The sequence below is a fragment of the Molossus molossus genome, unplaced genomic scaffold, assembly GCF_014108415.1.
Source record: "Molossus molossus isolate mMolMol1 unplaced genomic scaffold, mMolMol1.p scaffold_m16_p_4, whole genome shotgun sequence".
NCBI lineage: Eukaryota > Metazoa > Chordata > Mammalia > Chiroptera > Molossidae > Molossus > Molossus molossus.
In genome coordinates, this window is record NW_023425377.1 from 72,115,925 (window position 1) to 72,135,874 (window position 19,950).

Here is a 19,950-nt window from a genome sequence, read left to right on the forward strand (position 1 = left end):
TTAGCCTTCCCTTTCCTGATACTCCTAATCCTGTCAGGCTGATAAAGCCTGGGGGCTCCTACATTGTGAGCTGCTGCTTGTGGAGCACCTGTCCTATGAGCTGTGCTGCTGTTTGCTGTATTGTGAACTCTACAGACCATGGGTTCTATATACAGAGGACACTGGGTTCAGAGTTTAAATAATTCCTCATCCTTTATGAACAGGAGTATGAAAATGGGACCCTCCTTACCGTGGTCCTGGGTCAGCATCTTGAATTTTTCTTTATTGATTTTTAGAGAGAGAGAGTAAGGGAGAGGGAGAGAGAGAGAGAGAGAGGGTGAGAGAGAGAGAGAGAGAGGAACATTGATGAGAGGGAACATCGACTGGCTGCCTCCTGCATGCCCCTCACTGAGGATCGGGCCCACATCCTGGGCATGTGCCCTGACCAGGAATTGAACTAGTGACCTCTTGGTGTATGGATTGATGCTCAACCACTGAGCCACACTGGTTGGGTTAATTTTTATATTATATATAGTAGTTTTACTTCCCATTAATCTTCTGTGCTCCACTTATTCAGTCATTTCTTTCTCCAACCCCTAAATCCTTTAAACCCAGAGGCCTTTTTATTGGTTCATGTTTTTTTGTGTTCCAGATTGTTATATACTCAGAATTATACAGTGTGTAGCCTTGTGAGATTGGCTTTTTTCACTTAGCAAAGTACTTTTATGTTTTCTTCATTTGTTTTCATGGCTTAATACCACATTTATTTTTATCACAAAAAGTGTTTGTCATTTCGGTTTGCCTTTTGAAAGACATCTTGCTTAACTTTTTTAACTCTTGACAATTATGAATACTGTGCCTAAAAATATTAATGAATAGGTTTTTGTACAAACATAAGCTTTCAGTTCATTTAGATCTATACCACTGAGTGTAATTTCTGTACCTTAACCGTATGTAGTAAGAGTACATTTATTACTAAAAGAAAGTTCCTGTCTCAGTGTAGGCATGCCCAATTCTTTTCCCACCAGCAATGAGTAAGAATTACCTGCACCTTCACAGTCCATATCTGCTGTTCTGTGCATTTTGAATTTTAGCCATTCAGTAAGTGTGTAGTGATACTTCATTGCTCTTTTATTTGCATCTAGATTTTCTCATATGTTATCATGTAGGAATTTATTACTTTTGCTTTTTACATGTAGATCTCTGATGTGTTTTGAGTTAATTTTTGTGAAAGGCGTATGGTTTTTGTCTTCATTTGTTTTGTGTGTGTGCATGTGTTTGTATGTGGATATTCATTATTTCTATCACCATGTTCAAAAGACATTCTTTTCCCACTTAATTACCTTTCTTCCTTTGTCAGTAGTCAGTTGAGTATATCAGTGTGGCTCTATAGAAAAGCTATTGATTTGTGTATCTTTCAGTTACTCTCTTATTTATTCCAGGAATTATCTCTTTTGTTGTGGGTTCTTTCTTGTGTGTTACATAGACACTGATGTCATGAGGAACAAGTGTAATGAATTTAGCTACATGTTTTGAGAATTTTTTTTCAAGAAGTAATAGTTTCCTTCTATTGTTAGTTTGCTATCATAAGCAGATGTTCAATTTGATCAAGTCCTTTCTTCTTCTTCTTTTTTAAATCCTCGCCCAAGAATATTTTTCCATTGATTTCCAGATAGTGTGAAAAGGAGGGAGGGAGGGAGAGAGAGAGAAAAATAGATGTGAGAGAGACACATTGATTGGCTTCCCCCTGCATGACCCTGACTGGGGCCAGGGATTGAACTGCAACCCAGGTATGTGCCCTTGACCAACTCTTGAACCCACAACCCTTCAGTTTGAGGACTGATGCTCTAATCACTGAGCCAAACTGGCTAGGGCCCTAGCAGTAGCTGGCCTTAGTTCAGAGCTTAGCCTCTCCTGGGCACCCAAATTCAGCACAAGTAGCATCCATCTGTAGATCACTTTGTACCTCATGCCAAGAGGCCCCCAAGGGGCACAGGTGGGGGTTGAAGTTGACATGCAATACCCAGGAGGCCTCAGAGTCAGCACACACAGTGTAAACCTTCAGTCCATTCCAGAGGACCACCCAACAAACCTCCACAAGTGACACACTCAAGGAACTGACTTGGCAGGCACTAGAGTCCTGCTGAAGTGAGTCCTGCTTTATGAGGTCAGCCCCTGCACAGCAGCTTCTTGGCTGTGCTCTTAGCCAGTCCTTATAGCCAGTCAGCTTAGCTGTCAGTCCCTCCCATTGACATGCCAACTGCAATCAAGACTCGACCACAACAGGAAGGTGCACACAGCCCATATGGGACATACCTGGAATGCCTAGCTCAGCTTCAGTGACCAGGGAGGTTGCATCACTGAGCCCTACAGGACACCTACTAAATAAGGACACTTTACCAAGACCAGGAGACATAGCCACTTTACCCAATATACAGAAAAAAAACAGAGGGAGGCAGCCAAAATGACACAAACATGTCTCACATGAAAGAACAGAACTGCAAAAAAAGAACTAAACAAAATGGAGACAAACAACCTACAGAGTTCAAACACTGGTTATAAGAATGCTCAGTGATCTCAGGAAAATTTAAACAAAGAGATAGAAAACATAAAGATGAAGATAGAAAGCATAAAAAAGAACCAGTCAGAAATGAAGAATACAATAACTGAAATTAAGAATACATTAGAAGGAATCAACACTATATTAGGAGAAGCAAAGGATAAGGAAGAAGAAAACACTGATACAAATGGAAAAAAGAATTTAAAAAATGAAGATAGTTTAAGGGGCTTCTGGGACCAAACACATCAGACATAATAACATTCATATGGGGGTGATGGAAGGAGAGAGAGACAGCAAGGAATTGAAAGTAATGATGGAAATTTTTCCTAACCTGGAAAAGTAAGTAGACATAGAAGCTCAGGAAGTACAGTCTCAGACAAGAATAACCCAAAGAGGCCCACACCAAGACACATAATTAAAATGCCAAAGGTTAAAAACAAAGAGAATTTTAAAAGCAAGAGAAATGCAGTTAGTTACCTACAAGGGAGCTCCCATAAGACTGTTGGCTGATTTCTCAACAGAAACTTAGAAGGCCAAAAGGGATTGGCATAAAATATTCAAAGTAATGAAAAGCAAGGACCTACAGCCAAGATTACTATACCCATCAAAGCTATCATTTAGAATCAGAGGACAGGTAAAGAGCTTCCAGGACAAGAAAAAGCTAATGGAGTTTATCACTACCAAACCAGTATTACAAGAAATTTTAAAGGGACTTCTTTTAAAAATAAGAAGAAACCAAAGGATCAAAAATATGAGTAATAAATATATATCTATCAACAATTACTTTAAATGCAATTATAAAACAGTGGGTGGATGAATGGCTAAGAAAACAAGACCATTAAATAGGCTTTCTACAAGAGACTCACTTCAGACTGAGAGATACAGACTGAAAGTAAAGGGATGGACAAAGATATTTCATGAAAATGTGAACAACAACAGAAAAAGTGGGGTAGCAATACTTATACCAGGCAAAATAGTCTTCAAAACACAGGCCATAACAAGAATCATGGAAGGACTCAGTAATTTCAATTTCTTTCTGGGTGTTCAGCTGAAGAAACTCAAAACAGTACATTGAAAAGACATATGCATCCATATGTTTCTCGCAGCATTATTTACAATAGCCAGTATATGGCAGCACCCTAAGTGTCCATCAATAGATGAATGGCTAAAGAAGAAGTGGTGCATATATATAATGGAATATGCCTCAGCAATAAGAAAGAATGAAATCTTGCCATCTGCCACATGTATGGACTTACATACAGTGTATTGTGCTGAGTAAGATAAGTCAGACAAGGAAAGACAAATGTCATATAATTTCACTATGTGGACTCTAAATAGCAAAATAAATGTATGAGCAGAACAGAAACAGACTCCTAGATACAGAGAACAATTTAACAGGTACCAGATGGTAGGGGAATTGAAAGTGGATGAAAATTGTAAAGGGATTAACTACAAATTGGTAGTTAAAGGATAGTCATGGGGATGTAAAGTATAGCATAGGGAATACTGTAAGTAATATTGTAAAAACTGTGATATCAAATGGGTACTAGATTTATCTGGGTGATCACTTTCTAAGTTATATAAATGTCTTATCACTGGGTTCTACACCTGAAACGAATACAATATTGTATGTCAACTATAATTGAAAAATAAAATTATTTTTTTAAAAAGATAAAATAGCTTTACTAGTGACAATTCTCTCAATTTTTATCTCAGAAAGTTCTTATTCTTTAAAACGGTCATTTTCCTTGACACAAAATTTTACAGACTGGTTTTTAAAATTTCAAAATGTTCAATATTTTACTCTGATCTTGCTGGCACAGTTTCTGAAAACAAGTCGAATTTAATTCATCTTTGTTTCTCTATACCTAAGGTCTATTTTTTCCTCTGGCTTCTTTTAATATATGCTCTTTGTCTTTGATTTTTGTGTAATTTGAATATGATATGCTTCGGTGTGCATTTTTGGTGTTTTTCATGTTTGGTGTTATGGAGCTTTCTGCTTCACTTATCTCCTGTTACTTTTGGCGTTTTTCAGATATTCCCATTTTTTTGTATTTTAATCCTTGTGTTAAGAAAGGTTGTTTTTTATTTTATAGGTATTGAGTTCTGTCTTTATTGTTCTTCATTGTCTTTGCATTAGACTCTGGTGATACAGATTTTTTGTTGTTGTTACAGGCCTTGTTAAAAATGGAATACTTAGGGCATATCTCAAGATACCATCTTTTCTCTTTTCTAATTTTGGAGATACCATTTTCCCTGTGACCTTAAAGTTCTGGTGGATCTAAGAAGACTAGTTTATTTTATGTTTTCTTCTTCTTCTTCTTCTTTTTGATGAGATCAAGAATGGCAGAGGAACTAAATAGACACCTCTCCAAACAGGACATACATATGACATACAAGAGACATATGAAGAAATGCTCAACATCACTAATCATCAGAGAGATGCAAATTAAAACAACAATGAGGTATCACCTCACACCTGTCAAAATGGCCGCCATCAGCAAATCATCAAACAACAAGTGTTGGCGAGGGTGTGGAGAAAAGGTGACTCTAGTACACTGCTGGTGGGAATGCAGACTGGTGCAGCCACTATGGAAAACAATATGGTGTAACCTCAAAAAATTAAAAATTGAACTTCCATTTGACCCAGTGATCCCACTTCTAGGAATATACCCTAAGAAGCCTGAAACACCAATCAGAAAGAATATATGTACCCTCGTGTTTGTAGCAGCAGTATTTACAATCGCTAAGATCTGGAAACAGCCCAAGTGTTCATCAGTAGACGAACGGATAAAAAAGCAGTGGTACATATACACAATGGAGTACTATGCAGCTGTAAGAAAGAAAGATCTCTTATCCTTTGAGACGACATGGAGGGACCTGGAAAGTATTATTCTAAGTGAAACAAGCCAAACAGAGAAAGACAAGTATCATATGATCTCACTTATTTGGGGAATATAATGAACATAACAGTCTGAGGAATGGGGTAGTCCCAGAGACGTGGAAGTGGGGTACAGACTGACAATCCCCAGAAGAGGGGGTGGTGGGGGAGAGATAAACCACAGAACTTATATGCATGTATGCATGAACAGTGGACATGGACAACAAAGCTGGGGACAGGGCAGGGAGGGAGAGGGAGGGGGGAATCAGTGGGGAGAAAAGGAGAAACATTTGTAACAAAAATAAATAAATAAATAAATAAATTTTTTAAAAAAAGAATGGCAGTTCTGAAGTTCCTTACATGTTACACCGGAAGGTGGCAGGGCAGCCTCTGGAGTGACTCGTCAGGAAAATTTTTCCTCCTGAAATTGGAGAATGGAAAAGAATGGAAATTCCTTTTAGAAGAAAGTACTGTTAATCTTTTATGTGTTCTGTAATCATGGCTAAATTTGCCATCAGTTCACATTAACATCAGTGAACTCCCTTGAATTGGAAGCTCTTAACCTGTTCTTCAAGGGTAGTGAGGCCAGGGTACCCTGTTAGGGTTTGACCGCAAAGAGCTAGCTTGGCCTATTCTCTTCACTATGTGTTCTAAAATTTGGGAGGAAGTGTCCCTGAGCACACATATACAGGGATTTGTGGAGTAACTTGTCCTGCCTTCTTCCTTGTGTGAGCTTTAAGCTCCAAATAACTCTGTAGCCCTATTAAATTGGACAGAGAGTGAAAGGAAGAACCGAGTCTGTGGAAATAATACACAAGTTACAAGCAGTGTTTCTCCACAAGCATATTTACACTGAGTCAGCTGCACCTGATTGCTGGTAAAGGCCTGGAAGACTTTAGGACGACATGATCAGCTGGCTTTGTTGAAAATGATTCTCCCATACCTCCCGGACTCTCGTGTTTGGTGACGGGAATAGAAGGAAAAACTTTAAAATTTCACTATGTTTTATTTATTAAAACTTCATGTAGGTTTAACCCTCTGTCTCATGGAGTGCTATAAAATGGTGGGTAATATCAGATGAAAGTGTTATTTTCACAATAAATCAATGGTTTTAAAATTATAATACAAGTTTCATTTGTATGGTATTCCTGTTATTTCCCAATATGATCAGGACCTTGATGTTATGGAGAAATATAATCACAGTAAGAATGTGTAAGTGATTTCCAGGTGTTCACCGTGGTATTATATTTATGAGAAAGTAAGTGTGGACAGACAATAACTTTGATGATCATGTCATAGAGTGAATGTTTGGAGACAAGAGAATCTTACATAACTTTAAAATATACATATTTGGGATGTTTTAGGATTCAGTGGCCTTTGAGGATGTGGCTGTGAACTTCACCCTGGAGGAGTGGGCCTTACTGGATTCTTCACAGAAGAAACTCTACAGAGATGTGATGCAGGAAACCTTCAGGAACCTGGCCTCCACAGGTAAGGATGATGACATTACTTCAGTTGTCAGGTAGAGAACAAGTGTTGCCTGCTCACCAGTGTTCCAAGATGTGTAATGTGGAAAAGGAGGATGCTGGTAAATAACCTTGGCATGGCTACAGCACATCATGGATCTAGGAGCAAATAATCTGTCTACATTGTAATTCCTTGGACTCATTTTTCTGGGTCTGCCTTTTAGGAAAAAGATGGGAAGAGCATGACATTAAAGATCAGTACAAAAACCAGAGGAGAAAATTAAGGTGAGTCACACTCACAATAGAGCACAGTATCTTCATGTGCAAATTCTAGTATGTTGTGAAATTTAAAAAATAGTAAACAAAACAAATAAACCCTGCTTCAAATGTATTTCTTGTTAGAAAAAATATTGAAGTATTGTCTTAAATAAAACATTTATGTTCAGTGTTTGCAAATAGTTCATGTGGAAATAGCATTAAAAACCCATATATGAAAACCTGTTTTATAATAACAAGGGTAAAGTCTTCTTGAGGAACATTCAGTATATTTGCAGACAATTCAGATAAAACAGAATATCTATACTTTTTCTATAAATTATAATAAGTACAATGACTATGAAATTAGTAATGAAGAAATCATTAATAATGTGTTTCTTATTTTTTACAGAAACCCAATGGTAGAGAGACTCTGTGAAAATAAAGAGGTTAGTCAATATGGAGAAAACTTCAACCTTATTTCAAATCTCAATCTGAACAAAAAAACCACTGGAGTAAAACAACATGAGTGCAAAGCATGTGGAAAAGTCTTTGTATTTCGTTCCTCTCTTAGTAGGCACAGATGTCACAATGGACACAAAATATATGAATTTCGAAAATATGGAGAGAAGCCATATAAGTGCAAAGAATGTGGTAAAGCCTTTAGTTATCTGAACTGGTTGGAAAAACATGAAATAACTCACAATGGAGAAAATTCCTGTGAATGTAAAATATGTGGTAAAGTCTTTAGATCTTCCAGAAATGTTAAAATACATAAAATAACTCACACTGGAGAGAAGCCCTATGAATGTAAAATATGTAGTACAGCATTTAGGTATCTCAGTGATCTTCGAAGACATGGAAAAACTCACAGTGGAGAGAAGCCCTATGAATGTAAAATATGTGCTAAAGCCTACAGAGACCACTGGTCTTTTCAAATACATGAAAGAGTTCACACTGGAGAGAAGCCCTATGAATGTAAAAGATGTGGTAAAGCCTACATATCCTACAGGTCCTTAAATAGACACAAAGAAACTCACACTGCAAAGAATCCCTATGAATGTAAAATATGTAGTACAGCATTTAGGTATCTTAGTGATCTTCAAAGACATAAAAGAACTCACACTGGGGAGAAACCCTATAAATGTAAAATATGCAGCAAAGCGTTCACATATTCCAATTCACTTCCAAAACATGAAAAAATACATACTGGAGAGAAACCATATGAATGTAAGCAATGTGATAAATCCTACAGAGACCATAGTTCCTTACAAAGACATGAAAGAACTCATAATGGAGAGAGACACTGTGAATGTAAACGATGTGGAAAAGTCTACAAAGATCCCAGTTCCTTACAAAGACACAAAAGAGCTCATACTGGCGAGAAACCCTGTGAATGTAAACGATGTGGAAAAGTCTACAAAGATACCAGTTCCTCTCAAAGACACAAAAGAGCTCATATTGGAGAGACACCCTACAAATATAAGAAATGTGGAAAGCCTTTATTGAGATCACATAATCTGTTTAAGACACATGACAGTGAATACTGAAAAAAAATTATAGAAAGGCTTCAGTTATATTTGATTCTATCAAAAGCTTGAAAGGACTCACTGGATTAATATTCCTAAATGTATACAATATGGAAAAGACTTGAATTGATCCAATTTCTTGCATATGAAAACTCCACAAAAAAATAAACATGTTAAGATGAGAAAACTTGATAAAAATGAATAAACTTTCAACATGAAAGTGTAAATATATAGTGTTTCTTGAGCCTCTTTTTATAGTGCATCATTGGACTATAGATTTCTACTAATTACTTTCAGAAATGTATCATGTGAGATAATGAGTTATCTTTAAACAGTAGTATATAAGGTTAATTGATAGTACTTTAAACATTTTTTTTAAAATTTAAACCTTTAAATAAAAATATATTTTAGGAGACTTGACTTGGGGTGGTAAACACACAACACAATATATAGATGATGTATTAAGAATTGTATACCTGAACCTGTATAATTTTATTAACCAATGTCACTCCAATAAAGTCAATTAAAAAAAAACTGTAGTACATTGACAATGTAATATTACTCAGCCATTAAAAAGAAGGAAATCTTACCTTTTGCTATAGTATGATGGATTTGGAGAATATGATGTTAAGTAAAATAAGCCAGTCAGAGAAATCATATGAAATCAGGTATCATATGATTTCACTTACATGTGGAATTTAATGAACAATATAAACTAACAAAGTGGAAGCAGACTCATGGATACAGGGAACAGACTGACAGTTGTCGAAGAGGAAGCTGTTGAGTGGTGAGAAGGGTGAAAAAGTTAAGCAAGAAAAATAGACTCATGGGCACAGACAGCAGTATGATGATTGTCAGAAAGAAGATCGGGGTAAGGGAGGTAAAAGAAGGTAAATGGGAGAAAAATGGTGATGGAAGGAGACTTGGGCTGGTAAACACAATATACAGATGATGTATTGCAGAAATGTATACCTGTATAATTTTATTAATGTCATCCCAATAAATTCAATAAAATAAATATATTTCTTAGGCATTGGCAATTTATTTATTTGATTATTGTTTATTCTATACCTGAGGATATGTTTTTATTGATATTTAGAGTGAAGGGGGAGAGAGAGAAATAACCATAGATGTGAGAGAGAATAATCAATCAGTTACCTCCCATGTGCATCCCGATTGGGGATCAAACCTACAACCTAGGTATGTGCCCTGACCAGGAATCGAACCCGCAACATTTGGGTATACTGGACAACCATCCTAGCCCCAACTCAGGGCAAAATATATATATATATGTCTATGTATATATATATATATACACACACACATATACATATACATATACATGTATATGCATATTATTTTGTTAACCCTCACCTGAAGATATTTTTCCATTGATTTTTCAGCCAGAGTGGAAGGGAGGAAGAGAGAGAGAAAAACATCGACGTGAGAGAGACACATCTATTGCCTGCCTCCTGCACAATCCCGACTGTGGCTGGGGATCTGACCTGAAACCCAGATCAGTGCCCTTGACTCAGAATTGAACCCTTGACCCTTGGGTCCACTGGCTGATGCTCTAACAACTGAGTCAAACCAGCCAGGGCTAAATAAATATAAATATTTTTTTTAATATTTTCTCTTGATTTTGAAGCCTGTTAGATCCATGGGTGAATTGAAGTGTATTTTTTATATGCAGTCAGATTAAATTTATATTATAATGTTTCATTTATTTTGTGTTAAGGGCCCATTGGAAAAGGACAGTTTGGTATTGGGATTTTCCTAGCGGCCTGTGGCAGTTCTTTTTATTCCCAGTCCATTATATATATTTGTCAACATAGATGTGACCAGACAAGGGACCTGGTCCTGAGCTGTTCTGCCTACGACTGGCCTGTAATGTGTTTGTTCTTGACTTTATGCAGGAAAGATTTCACAATAAGAGTCCAGGTGATTTTGAGAATATGTTTATTAAAGCTAGGGACAGTGAAACAGGAAGGGCTTAGCAAAGAAGAATCAACAGGAGAGAGCCTAGGCAGGGCTGCTTAGGCTCACTGGGAAGTCAGAAAAAAAGGGGGCCTCAGAGACTGGTTCATGGGGTTAGCCTGGGACAAGCTGCTGCTGCTTATTGCTCCCCTGTTTGCAAGTGTAGTGGAGTCCCTTATAGTTTAGGAGATGAAGTGTGTGTGGTGGGGTGGGGTGGGGTGGGGGGGAGAAGAGGGAGAAGGGAAAGGTACAGGCGAGCTCCTGGGAGGAAGAATGCCGGCCAGGTCTAGAAGTTTATCTCTCTTGCAGGTGAGAATTGTAAGGAAGATCTTGGTAGGGTTTCAGCAAAATATTCATCAGTTTTCCAGGTGTGCCCTTTTTGGTGGTGGTCTCCATTGATTGGTCATAGCCAGATCAGGGGGTCATTAATTATTGCAGCTGATCTTGACTTCCACATGGTTTTGCTTCTTTTCTGGGCTTGGAGCTGAAATACAACTGAGGCCTAGATGTTATCTCTAGGTGTTAGCATAGGTAGCTAGATGTTAACAGAGGGAGCAAATGGAATCAACCTTTGGTAGGCACGGTCTGAAGTTGTAACTTCCTGGTGAAACAAGCAGGCCCATACTCCCCAGTTGACCGTCTGCTTGTTTCATCAGGAAGTTACAACTTCACACACTCCTCAGGGAACCACCAGTCTGTACCCCTCATATCACTGGGGGAAGGGATAAAACAATAAAAAGAGAGGTAAGCACATGCACAGTAGAAGTAAATTTGGCACAGGGGGAGGTGCTTCTATGAGTCATGCGCAATAGGAGCCAAGAATGCCACCTAGAGCCCTGTCAATCTAACCTGGAAAAGGAGTCACTTAGGGGGTGGACCCATCAAAAGACCAGGAAAAGGGAATTTCAAAATGGCAGTGGAGTGAATGGAAGCTACAGACCGTCTCCCAGGACCCAACTGAAATTACAACTAAAATAAAGACAAATCGTGAGAAAAGGCAACAGAAAAACAGCTTGCGAGGATCATATAACCAGGGACACTGAGCCAATCCTGGTAGGATTGCGGAGGAGTGAGAAGGGGGATTGGAGCCCACAGACAGCAGCAGCCTCAGCTGTGAGCAGGGCTCTCGGGTTAAACTCGCAAGCGGCTCCACAACACAGAGCTGGGACAGATGCTAAAATAGCCACAGCCACTCACCTTGGGCTCCAGCAGAGGGATGGTGAGCTAGACTGGAACTGTGTGGGGACACTCAGGATTTGGAGGGCACTCAGAGCTTTTGCTGAGTTGCAGCCATGCAGGACAGTAGTCATCTTACTCCTTCCCAGGGCTCTGGGGAGAGGCAGCGGCCCTTACCTCCGAGTTTCAATTCCACCCAGGTGGGCCATTGAAATGCAAATTGAGGCTCACTGAAAACCAGCATCTGTTCCACCCTCGGGAAATTCCCATATGCTGAGCACCTGAGGGAGTTTTTTATTCAACTGAGAACCCAAGGCTCTTCAAGTAACCACAACAAATAGCCTCCAGGCAAAAAGCTAGAGGATCACTATACCATTCTTGAGCTAGCAACTCTAACCAGGAAAGTAAGACTTGACAGTGGTGTTTAACCAGGGTCCTACCTCACTCATCCTAACCCAGGAGAGGGAGCCACAAACAGCAGAACACCAACATACACAGGAAAAATTTGGCAGGCTCCAAAGCCCACTGTGATAGCCATAATGGTGAAACATAGAAACAAAAGCCAAATGAAAGAACAGGAGACCTCTACCAAAGATGAGATAAATGTGGAGCAGTTAAGCAATTTAACAGAGATGGAATTCAGAGCCATGACCTTGAGGAAGCTCAACAGCATGAGTAAGGACATAGAGATGTTGAAAATCAACCAGTTGGAAATTAAAAACCACCAGGAAGAGATCAAGAGTGACATATCACAAATAAAGAATACACTAGAAAGTCTAAAGAGCAGAGTAGAGAAGCTGAGGACCGGATCAGTGAATTAGAAGACAGGGTAGAAAAAAATCAACCAATCAGAAAACCAAAAGGAAAAAATGATTAAAAACAGGAAGACAGCTTAGGAGAACTGTGAGACAAATGGAAACGTAATAATATTCACATCATAGGAGTCCACGAAAAAGAAGAAAATGAGCAAGTGTTAGAGAATATATTCAAAGAAATAGTGACAGAAAACTTCCCTAATTTGGTGACAGCAGAAGTCATTCAAGTTCAAGAAGCACAGAGAGCCCCAAATAAGAAGAACGCAAACAGGCCCACACCAAGACACATAGTAATTAAAATGCCAAAAATTAAAGACAAAGAGAGAATCCTAAAAGCAGCAAGAGATAAGCAATAAAAGCAGCAAGAGATTACCTACAAAAAAACAAACAAACAACAACAAAAAAAACATAAGGCTCTCAGCTGACTTAACACAAGAAAACTGCAGGCCAGAAGGAAATGGCATGAAGTAATCAAGGTCATGAAAAACAAGGATCTGAATCCAAGACTACTCTACCCAGAAAGGCTTTCATTCAAAATAGAGGGTCAAATAAAGAGCATCCCAGACAAAAAAAAAAGGCTAAGGGAATACATTAGCACCAAACCAGCACTGCAAGAAATGTTAAAACTACTGCTGTAATTAGTAGAAGAAATAGAAAAAAATATATAACCACAATAAACAAAAATGGCAATAAATAAGTACATATCAATAATCACCTTAAGTGTAAATGGATTCAATGCTCCAATAGAAAGACACAGAGTAGCTGATTGGATAAGAAAGCATGACTCATCTATATGTTGCTTACAAGAGACCCACCTCACAACAAAAGACTCACATAGGTTGAAAGTGAAGGGATGGAAAAAAATGTTTCAAGCAAATGGAAAGCAAAAAAAAAGCTGGGGTAACAATATTCATATCTGATCAAATAGATTTCAAAATGAAGACCATAACTAGAGACAAAGAAGGCCACTACATAATATTGAAAGGATCTATCCGACAGGAAGATATAACCTTGATAAACATATATGCACCCAATATAGGAGCACAAAAATCTATTAAAAATCTTTTGGAGGACTTCAAAAGAGAAATAGACAGCAATACAATCATAGCAGGGGATTCAACACCCTGCTGACATCACTGGATAAATCCTCTAGACAAAAAAATTAGCAAGGAAACAGAGACTCTAAATGAAGCACTAGACCAAATGAATTTAATAGATATCTACAGAGAATTACATCTCAAAACAGCAGAAATCACATTCTTCTCCAGTGCACATGGGACATTCTCAAAGATAGACCACATGATAGGACACAAACTAAATCTCTACAAGTTCAAGAAGACTGAAATCATATCAAGCATCTTCTCAGATCACAATGGCATTAAACTAGAAATCAATTGCAACAAGAACATGCAAAGGTATTTGAACACATGGAGGCTAAATAGCATGTTATTTAACAATGAATGGGTCACCGAGGGGATCAAGGAAGAAATTAAAAACTTCCTGGAAACCAATGAAAATGAACACACAACAACACAAAATCTGTGGGATGCAGCAAAAGCAGTTCTGAGAGGGAAGTTCATAGCACTCCAGGCCTATAAAAGAAACAAGAAAAAGTTCTAATTGACTGTCGAACCTCACAACTTAAACAACTAGAGAGCAAACAAAAAGAAAACCCCAGAGCAAGTAGAAGGAAATAGTAAAGATCAGAGCAGAAATAAATGACATAGAGACACAAAAAACAATTCAAAGAATCAATGAAACAAAGAGCTGGTTTTTCGAAAAGATAAACAAGATTGATGGACCATTAACTAGACTCACCAAGAAACAAAGAGAGAGAACCCAAATGCACAAAATCAGAAATGAAAGAGGAGAAGTAACAACTGACACCACAGAAATACAAAAGATCATTAGCAGCTAATATGAACAATTATATGGCAACAAATTTGACAATCTAAGCAAAATGGACAAATTTCTAGAAACACAGTCTCCCAAAACTGGACCGGGAAGAGATAGAAAACTTGAACAGACCAATAACAACTAAGGAAATTGTAGAGGTAATCAAAACTCTCCCAGCAAACAAAAGCCCAGGCCCAGATGGATTCACGGGGGTGTTTTACTGAACATTCGAAAAAGAACTAATACCCATTCTCCTCAAAGTATTTCAAAAAATTCAAGAAGAAGGAAGACTTCCAAACTCGTTTTATGAAGCCAGCATAATTCTAATTCCAAAACCAGAAAAAGACACTACAAAGAAAGAAAACTACAAGCCAATGTCCCTGATGAATATAGACATCAAAATTCTGAACAAAATACTAGCAAATCGGATCCAGCAATACATCAAAAAAATTATTTACCATGACCAAGTGAGATTCATCCCAGGGATGCAAGGCTGGTACAACATTTGCAAGTTAATAAATGTGATACACCACATAAACAAAATGAAGAATAGAAACCATATGATCATATCAATAGCCATAGAAAAAGCATTCAACAAAATCCAGCATCCACTTCTGATAAAAACACTCAGCAATGTGGGAATAGAGGGATTATATCTCAACATAATAAAGACCATATATGAAAGACCTACAGCCAACATCATACTCAATGAGCAGAAACTAAAAACATTTCCCTTAAGAACAGGAACAAGACAGGGATGTCCACTTTCGCCACTCTTATTTAACATAGTACTGGAAGTCTTAGCCACAGCAATCAGACAGGAAGAAAAAATAAAAGGGATCCAAATTGGAAAGGAGGAAGTGAAACTGTCATTATTTGCAGATGACATGATATTATACATAGAAAACTCCAATGACTCCATCAAAAATCTACTAGACTTAATAAATGAATTTGGCAAAGTAGCAGGATACAAAATTAACGTCAAGAAATTGATGGCATTCTTATACACCAATGATGAAGTCACAGAAAGAGAAACTGAAAAACAATCTTATTTACCATCACAGCAAAAATATTAAGATACATTGGAATAAACTTAACCAAAGAAGTAAAGGACCTATTTGCAGAAAACTACAGAACATTGTAAAAAAAAATAGAGAAAGATAAAAACAAAAAGTGGAATCACATACCTTGCTCATGCATTGGAAGAATTAATATCATTAAAATGTCCATATTACCCAAAGCAATCTATAGATTCAATGCAATCCCCATCAAAATACCAACGACATATTTCACAGAACTAGGACAAATACTTCAAAAATTCATATGGAACCAACAAAGACCTCGAATAGACACAACAATTTTGAAAAAGGACAAAGTAGGTGGGATCACAATACCAGATATCAGGTTATACTACAAAGGGACTCTAATCAAAACAGCCTGGTACTGGTACAAGAACAGGCATATAGACCAGTGGAACAGAACTGAAAACCCAGAAATGGACCCAAGGCAATGTGCTCAATTAATATTTGACAAAGGTGGCAAGAGCATACAGTGGAGTAAGAATAGCCTCTTTAATAAATGGTATTAGGAAAATTGGACAGCTACATGCAAAAAAAATGAAACTAGACCATCAACTTACATCCTACACAAGAATAAACTCAAAATGGATAAAAGACTTAAATGTGACCCATGAATCCATAAAAATTCTAGAAGAAAATGTAGGCAACAAAATTTTGGACATCATACACAGCAGAATTTTCACTGATACATCACCTAAGGCAACAGAAACAAAGGAAAAAATGAACACATGGGACTACATCAAACTCAAAAGCTTCTGCACAGCAAAAGAAACAACCATCAAAATGGAAGGGCAACCCACTGTATGGGAGAACATCATTGCCAATGATACATCAGATAAGGGGTTAATTTTTAATATATATAGAGTACTCATACAACTCAACAAAAGGAAGACAAAGAACCCAATTAAAATATGGGCAGAGGAACTAAATAGACACCTCTCCAAACAGGACATACAAATAGCTAAGAGACATATGAAGAAATGATCATCATCACTAATCATCAGAGCGATGCAAATTTAAACAACAATGAGGTATCACCTCACACCTGTCAGAATGGCTGCCATCAACAACTCATCAAGTGTTGGCGAAGGTGTGGAGAAAAGGGGACTCTAATACACTGCTGGTGGGAATGCAGACTCGTGCAGCCGCTATGGAAAACAATATGGTGCTACCTCAAAAAATTTAAAATTGAACTTACATTTGACCCAGTGATCCCACTTCTAGGAATATATCCTAAGAAGCCTGAAACACCAATCACAAAGAATATATGTACCCCCATGTTCATAGCAGCACTATTTACAATAGCTAAGATCTGGAAACAGCCCAAGTGTCCATCAGTAGACGAATGGATAAAAAAGCAGTGGTACATATACGCAATGGAGTACCATGCAGCATCCTTTAGATGACATGGAGGGACCTGGAAAGTATTATCCTAAGTGAAACAAGACAAGCAGAAAAAGACAAATACCACATGATCTCACTTATATATGGAATATAATGAATATAACAGTCTGAGGAATAGGGTAGACCCAGAAACACGGAAGTAGGGTACAGACTGACAACCCTCAGAAGAGGGGTGGTGGGGGATGGGAAGAGATAAACCACAGAACTTATATGCATGTATGCATAACCAATGGACATGGACAACAAAGCCGGGAATGGGGCAAGAGGGGATGGGGAGGATGGTGTCAATGTGGTAAAAAAAGGAGAATCATCTGTAACAAAAATGAGATTAAATAAATAAAGAAAAAAAATAAGTCAAGAAATTTCAAAATTGTTTTTAAATTTCAATTTAATTACATTTTTAATAATTAATTTTAGAGAGGGTAAGAGAGAGAGGGAGGGAGGAAGGGATAGAGGAAGGAAGGGAAGGTGAGAGAGAGAGAGAGAGAGAGAGAGAGAGAGAGAGAGAGAGAGAGACATTGATCAGTTACCTCCAGCACGCACCCAAAACAAGGATCAAACCTGCAACCTGGATATGAGCCCTGACCAGGAATCAAACCTCCACCTTTTGATGTATGGGATGATGCTCTAACCAACTGAGTCACACTGACAAGGGCAATTAAAAAAAATTTTTTTTATTTTTATTTTTTTTTTAATCTTTATTGTTGAATATATTACAGATGTTCCTCATTTTCCCCCCTCCTCCCCACTCCCGCCCCCCTCCTGCCTTTTCCCACAGTTGTCTGTGTCCATTGGTTTTTTGTTTATTTATTCCCACCCACAACCGCCCTGCCCTTTGAGGTTTGTCAGTCTAGCAACCAATTTGTACTTCTTAATCCCTTCACCTTTTTCACCCATTCCTCCATCACCACTCCCATCTGGTAACCAACAAAATGTTCTCTATATCTATGAGAATATTTTTGTTCTGCTTGTTCATTTTGTTTGTAAATTCAATTGTTGATAGCTATATATTCATTGCCATTTTGTTTGTTCATTTTTTTTATCTTTTTCTTCAAGAAGACCCTTCAACATTTCATATAATAATAGTTTGGTGGTGATGAACTCCTTTAGCTTTTTTCTTGTCTGGGAAACTCTTTATATGGCCATCAATTCTAAATGACAGCTTTGCAGGATAGCGTAATCTTGGTTGTAGGTTCTTGCTTTTCATCACTCTGAATATTTCTTGCCACTCCTTTCTGGCCTGCAAAGTTTCTTTTGAGAAATCAGCTGACAGTCAAATGGGAACTCCCTTGTAGTTAACTAACTGCTTTACTCTTGCTACTTTTAAGATTCTCTCTTTTGTCTTTAACCTTTTGCATTTTGATGATGATGTGTCTTGGTGTGGGCCTCTTGGGGTTCATCTTGTTTGGGGCTCTCTGTGCTTCCTGGACTTGTATGTCTGTTTCCTTCACCAAGTTAGGGAATTTTTCTGCCATTATTGTTTCAAATAGGTTTTCAATTTTTGTTCTCTCTCTTCTCCTTCTGGCACCCCCAAGATGTGAGTGTTGGCAAGCTTGAAGTTGTCCCACAGGCTCCTTACACTATTCTCATTTTTTTTTATATTTTTTTTCTTTTTGCTGTTTCAATTGGGTGTTTTGTGCTTCCTTATATTCCAAATCGATGGTTTGCTTCTTGGCTTTATCTACTCTACTATTGAATCTGTGTAAATTATTCTTTATTTCAGTTAATGCCTCCTTCATTTCTGATGATGCATCCTTCATTTCTAACTGGTCCTTTTTTATGCTCTTGAGGCCCTCACTAAGTTCACTGAGGTTCTCACTAAGTTCATTGGGCATTCTTATAAGCAGTATTTTGAACTCAGCATCTGTTAGGTTTCTTATCTCCATTTTGCTTAGTTCTTTTCCTGGAGATTTTTTCTGTTCTTTCATTTGGGACCTGTGTCTTTGTCTCCTCATTTTGGCTACCTCCCTGTGTTTGCCTCTATGTATAACTTAAGGAGAGGTATGGGGCTGGTTGAGACCAGATGCTGCTTGTTGGAAAGAGTTTAGGAAAACCTGCAGCAGGATCCAAGACAGGCCAATCCTATCGTTAAGCAAGTGGCAACAGCTTGGGTGGGCCTGAAAGTTGGGTGGGGCAAGGGCCTCGGGGAATCACCAGGGTGGGGGCAAACAGTGTGAGCCAGGTTGCTGGAGTCCCAGATTTAGTGGCTGTCTGCCACCCCAGGGAAGGGCTCCCCAAAGGAACAAAGGCCTTTGACAGCACATTTGTCCCGGAGAAAGCCCCCTCTCCAGCCCTCGCTCCAGTGCCAAACAGCTCAATTCTTCCCTGTATGTCTGTGGCGCCCCTTGAGTTGCCTCCCCTTTAAGCTTAGAGTGAGTGAGTCCATAAGTTCGTGCACAGGCCTTTTAAGAGGAGCTGCCTGGGGCTCCAGCCACCTCGGCCTCCCTGAGCCTCAGTTCCTGCTGGGTTTTCCAGCCAGAAGTTATGGGGACTTCTATTCCTGGCACTGAAACCCTGAGCAGGGTGTCTGGTGTGGGACGGGGACCCCTCTGTCCTCAGGGAGGACCTTCCCAGCCGGGGTATCCTCCTAATTTTTATCTGCCACACATGGGTGTGGAACCAGCCTATCACACCTCTGCCCCTCCTACCAGTCTCGATGCTGCTGCTTCTTTAATTCTGTAGTTGTAGGACTTCCATTCAGCTTGATTTCAGGTGGTTTTGAATGATGGTTGTTCTGTAGTTTAGTTGTAACTTTGATATAGTTGTGGGTGGACGTGATACTGCGTTTTACCTATGCTGCCATCTTGACTGGAAGTCTTAAAAAATATTTTTAACTAAATAAAATAAAAACACAAGCTATCCAGTTTTTTGAGATCCAGCAAAAGCAGTGCCTATAGTGAAATTTAGTCCATTGAACAAGTACATTAAAAAAA

At 38.4% G+C, this 19,950-nt stretch overlaps 1 protein-coding gene across 1 annotated transcript; it reads left to right on the plus strand.

Annotated features, from left to right (window-relative positions):
• Window positions 1-3,944: 3,944 nt before the first annotated feature.
• LOC118643850 (zinc finger protein 709-like) lies at window positions 3,945-8,691 on the plus strand. Its single transcript, XM_036282213.1, has 4 exons — window positions 3,945-3,998; window positions 6,785-6,911; window positions 7,111-7,171; window positions 7,554-8,691. The coding sequence occupies exons 1-4, from the start codon at window positions 3,945-3,947 to the stop codon at window positions 8,689-8,691; spliced, it is 1,380 nt and encodes a 459-aa protein (XP_036138106.1).
• The last annotated feature ends 11,259 nt before the right edge of the window (window positions 8,692-19,950 follow it).

What these genes read in the sequence shown, in the direction of transcription:
- LOC118643850 (XM_036282213.1), top strand. Translation starts at nt 3,945, where the DNA reads ATGGTAGGGGAATTGAAAGTGGATGAAAATTGTAAAGGGATTAACTAC. An exon ending in CAGGAACCTGGCCTCCACAG is followed by an intron (nt 6,912 to 7,110) that starts GTAAGGATGATG and finishes TCTGCCTTTTAG; the next exon opens with GAAAAAGATGGGAAGAGCAT. An exon ending in AACCAGAGGAGAAAATTAAG is followed by an intron (nt 7,172 to 7,553) that starts GTGAGTCACACT and finishes TATTTTTTACAG; the next exon opens with AAACCCAATGGTAGAGAGAC.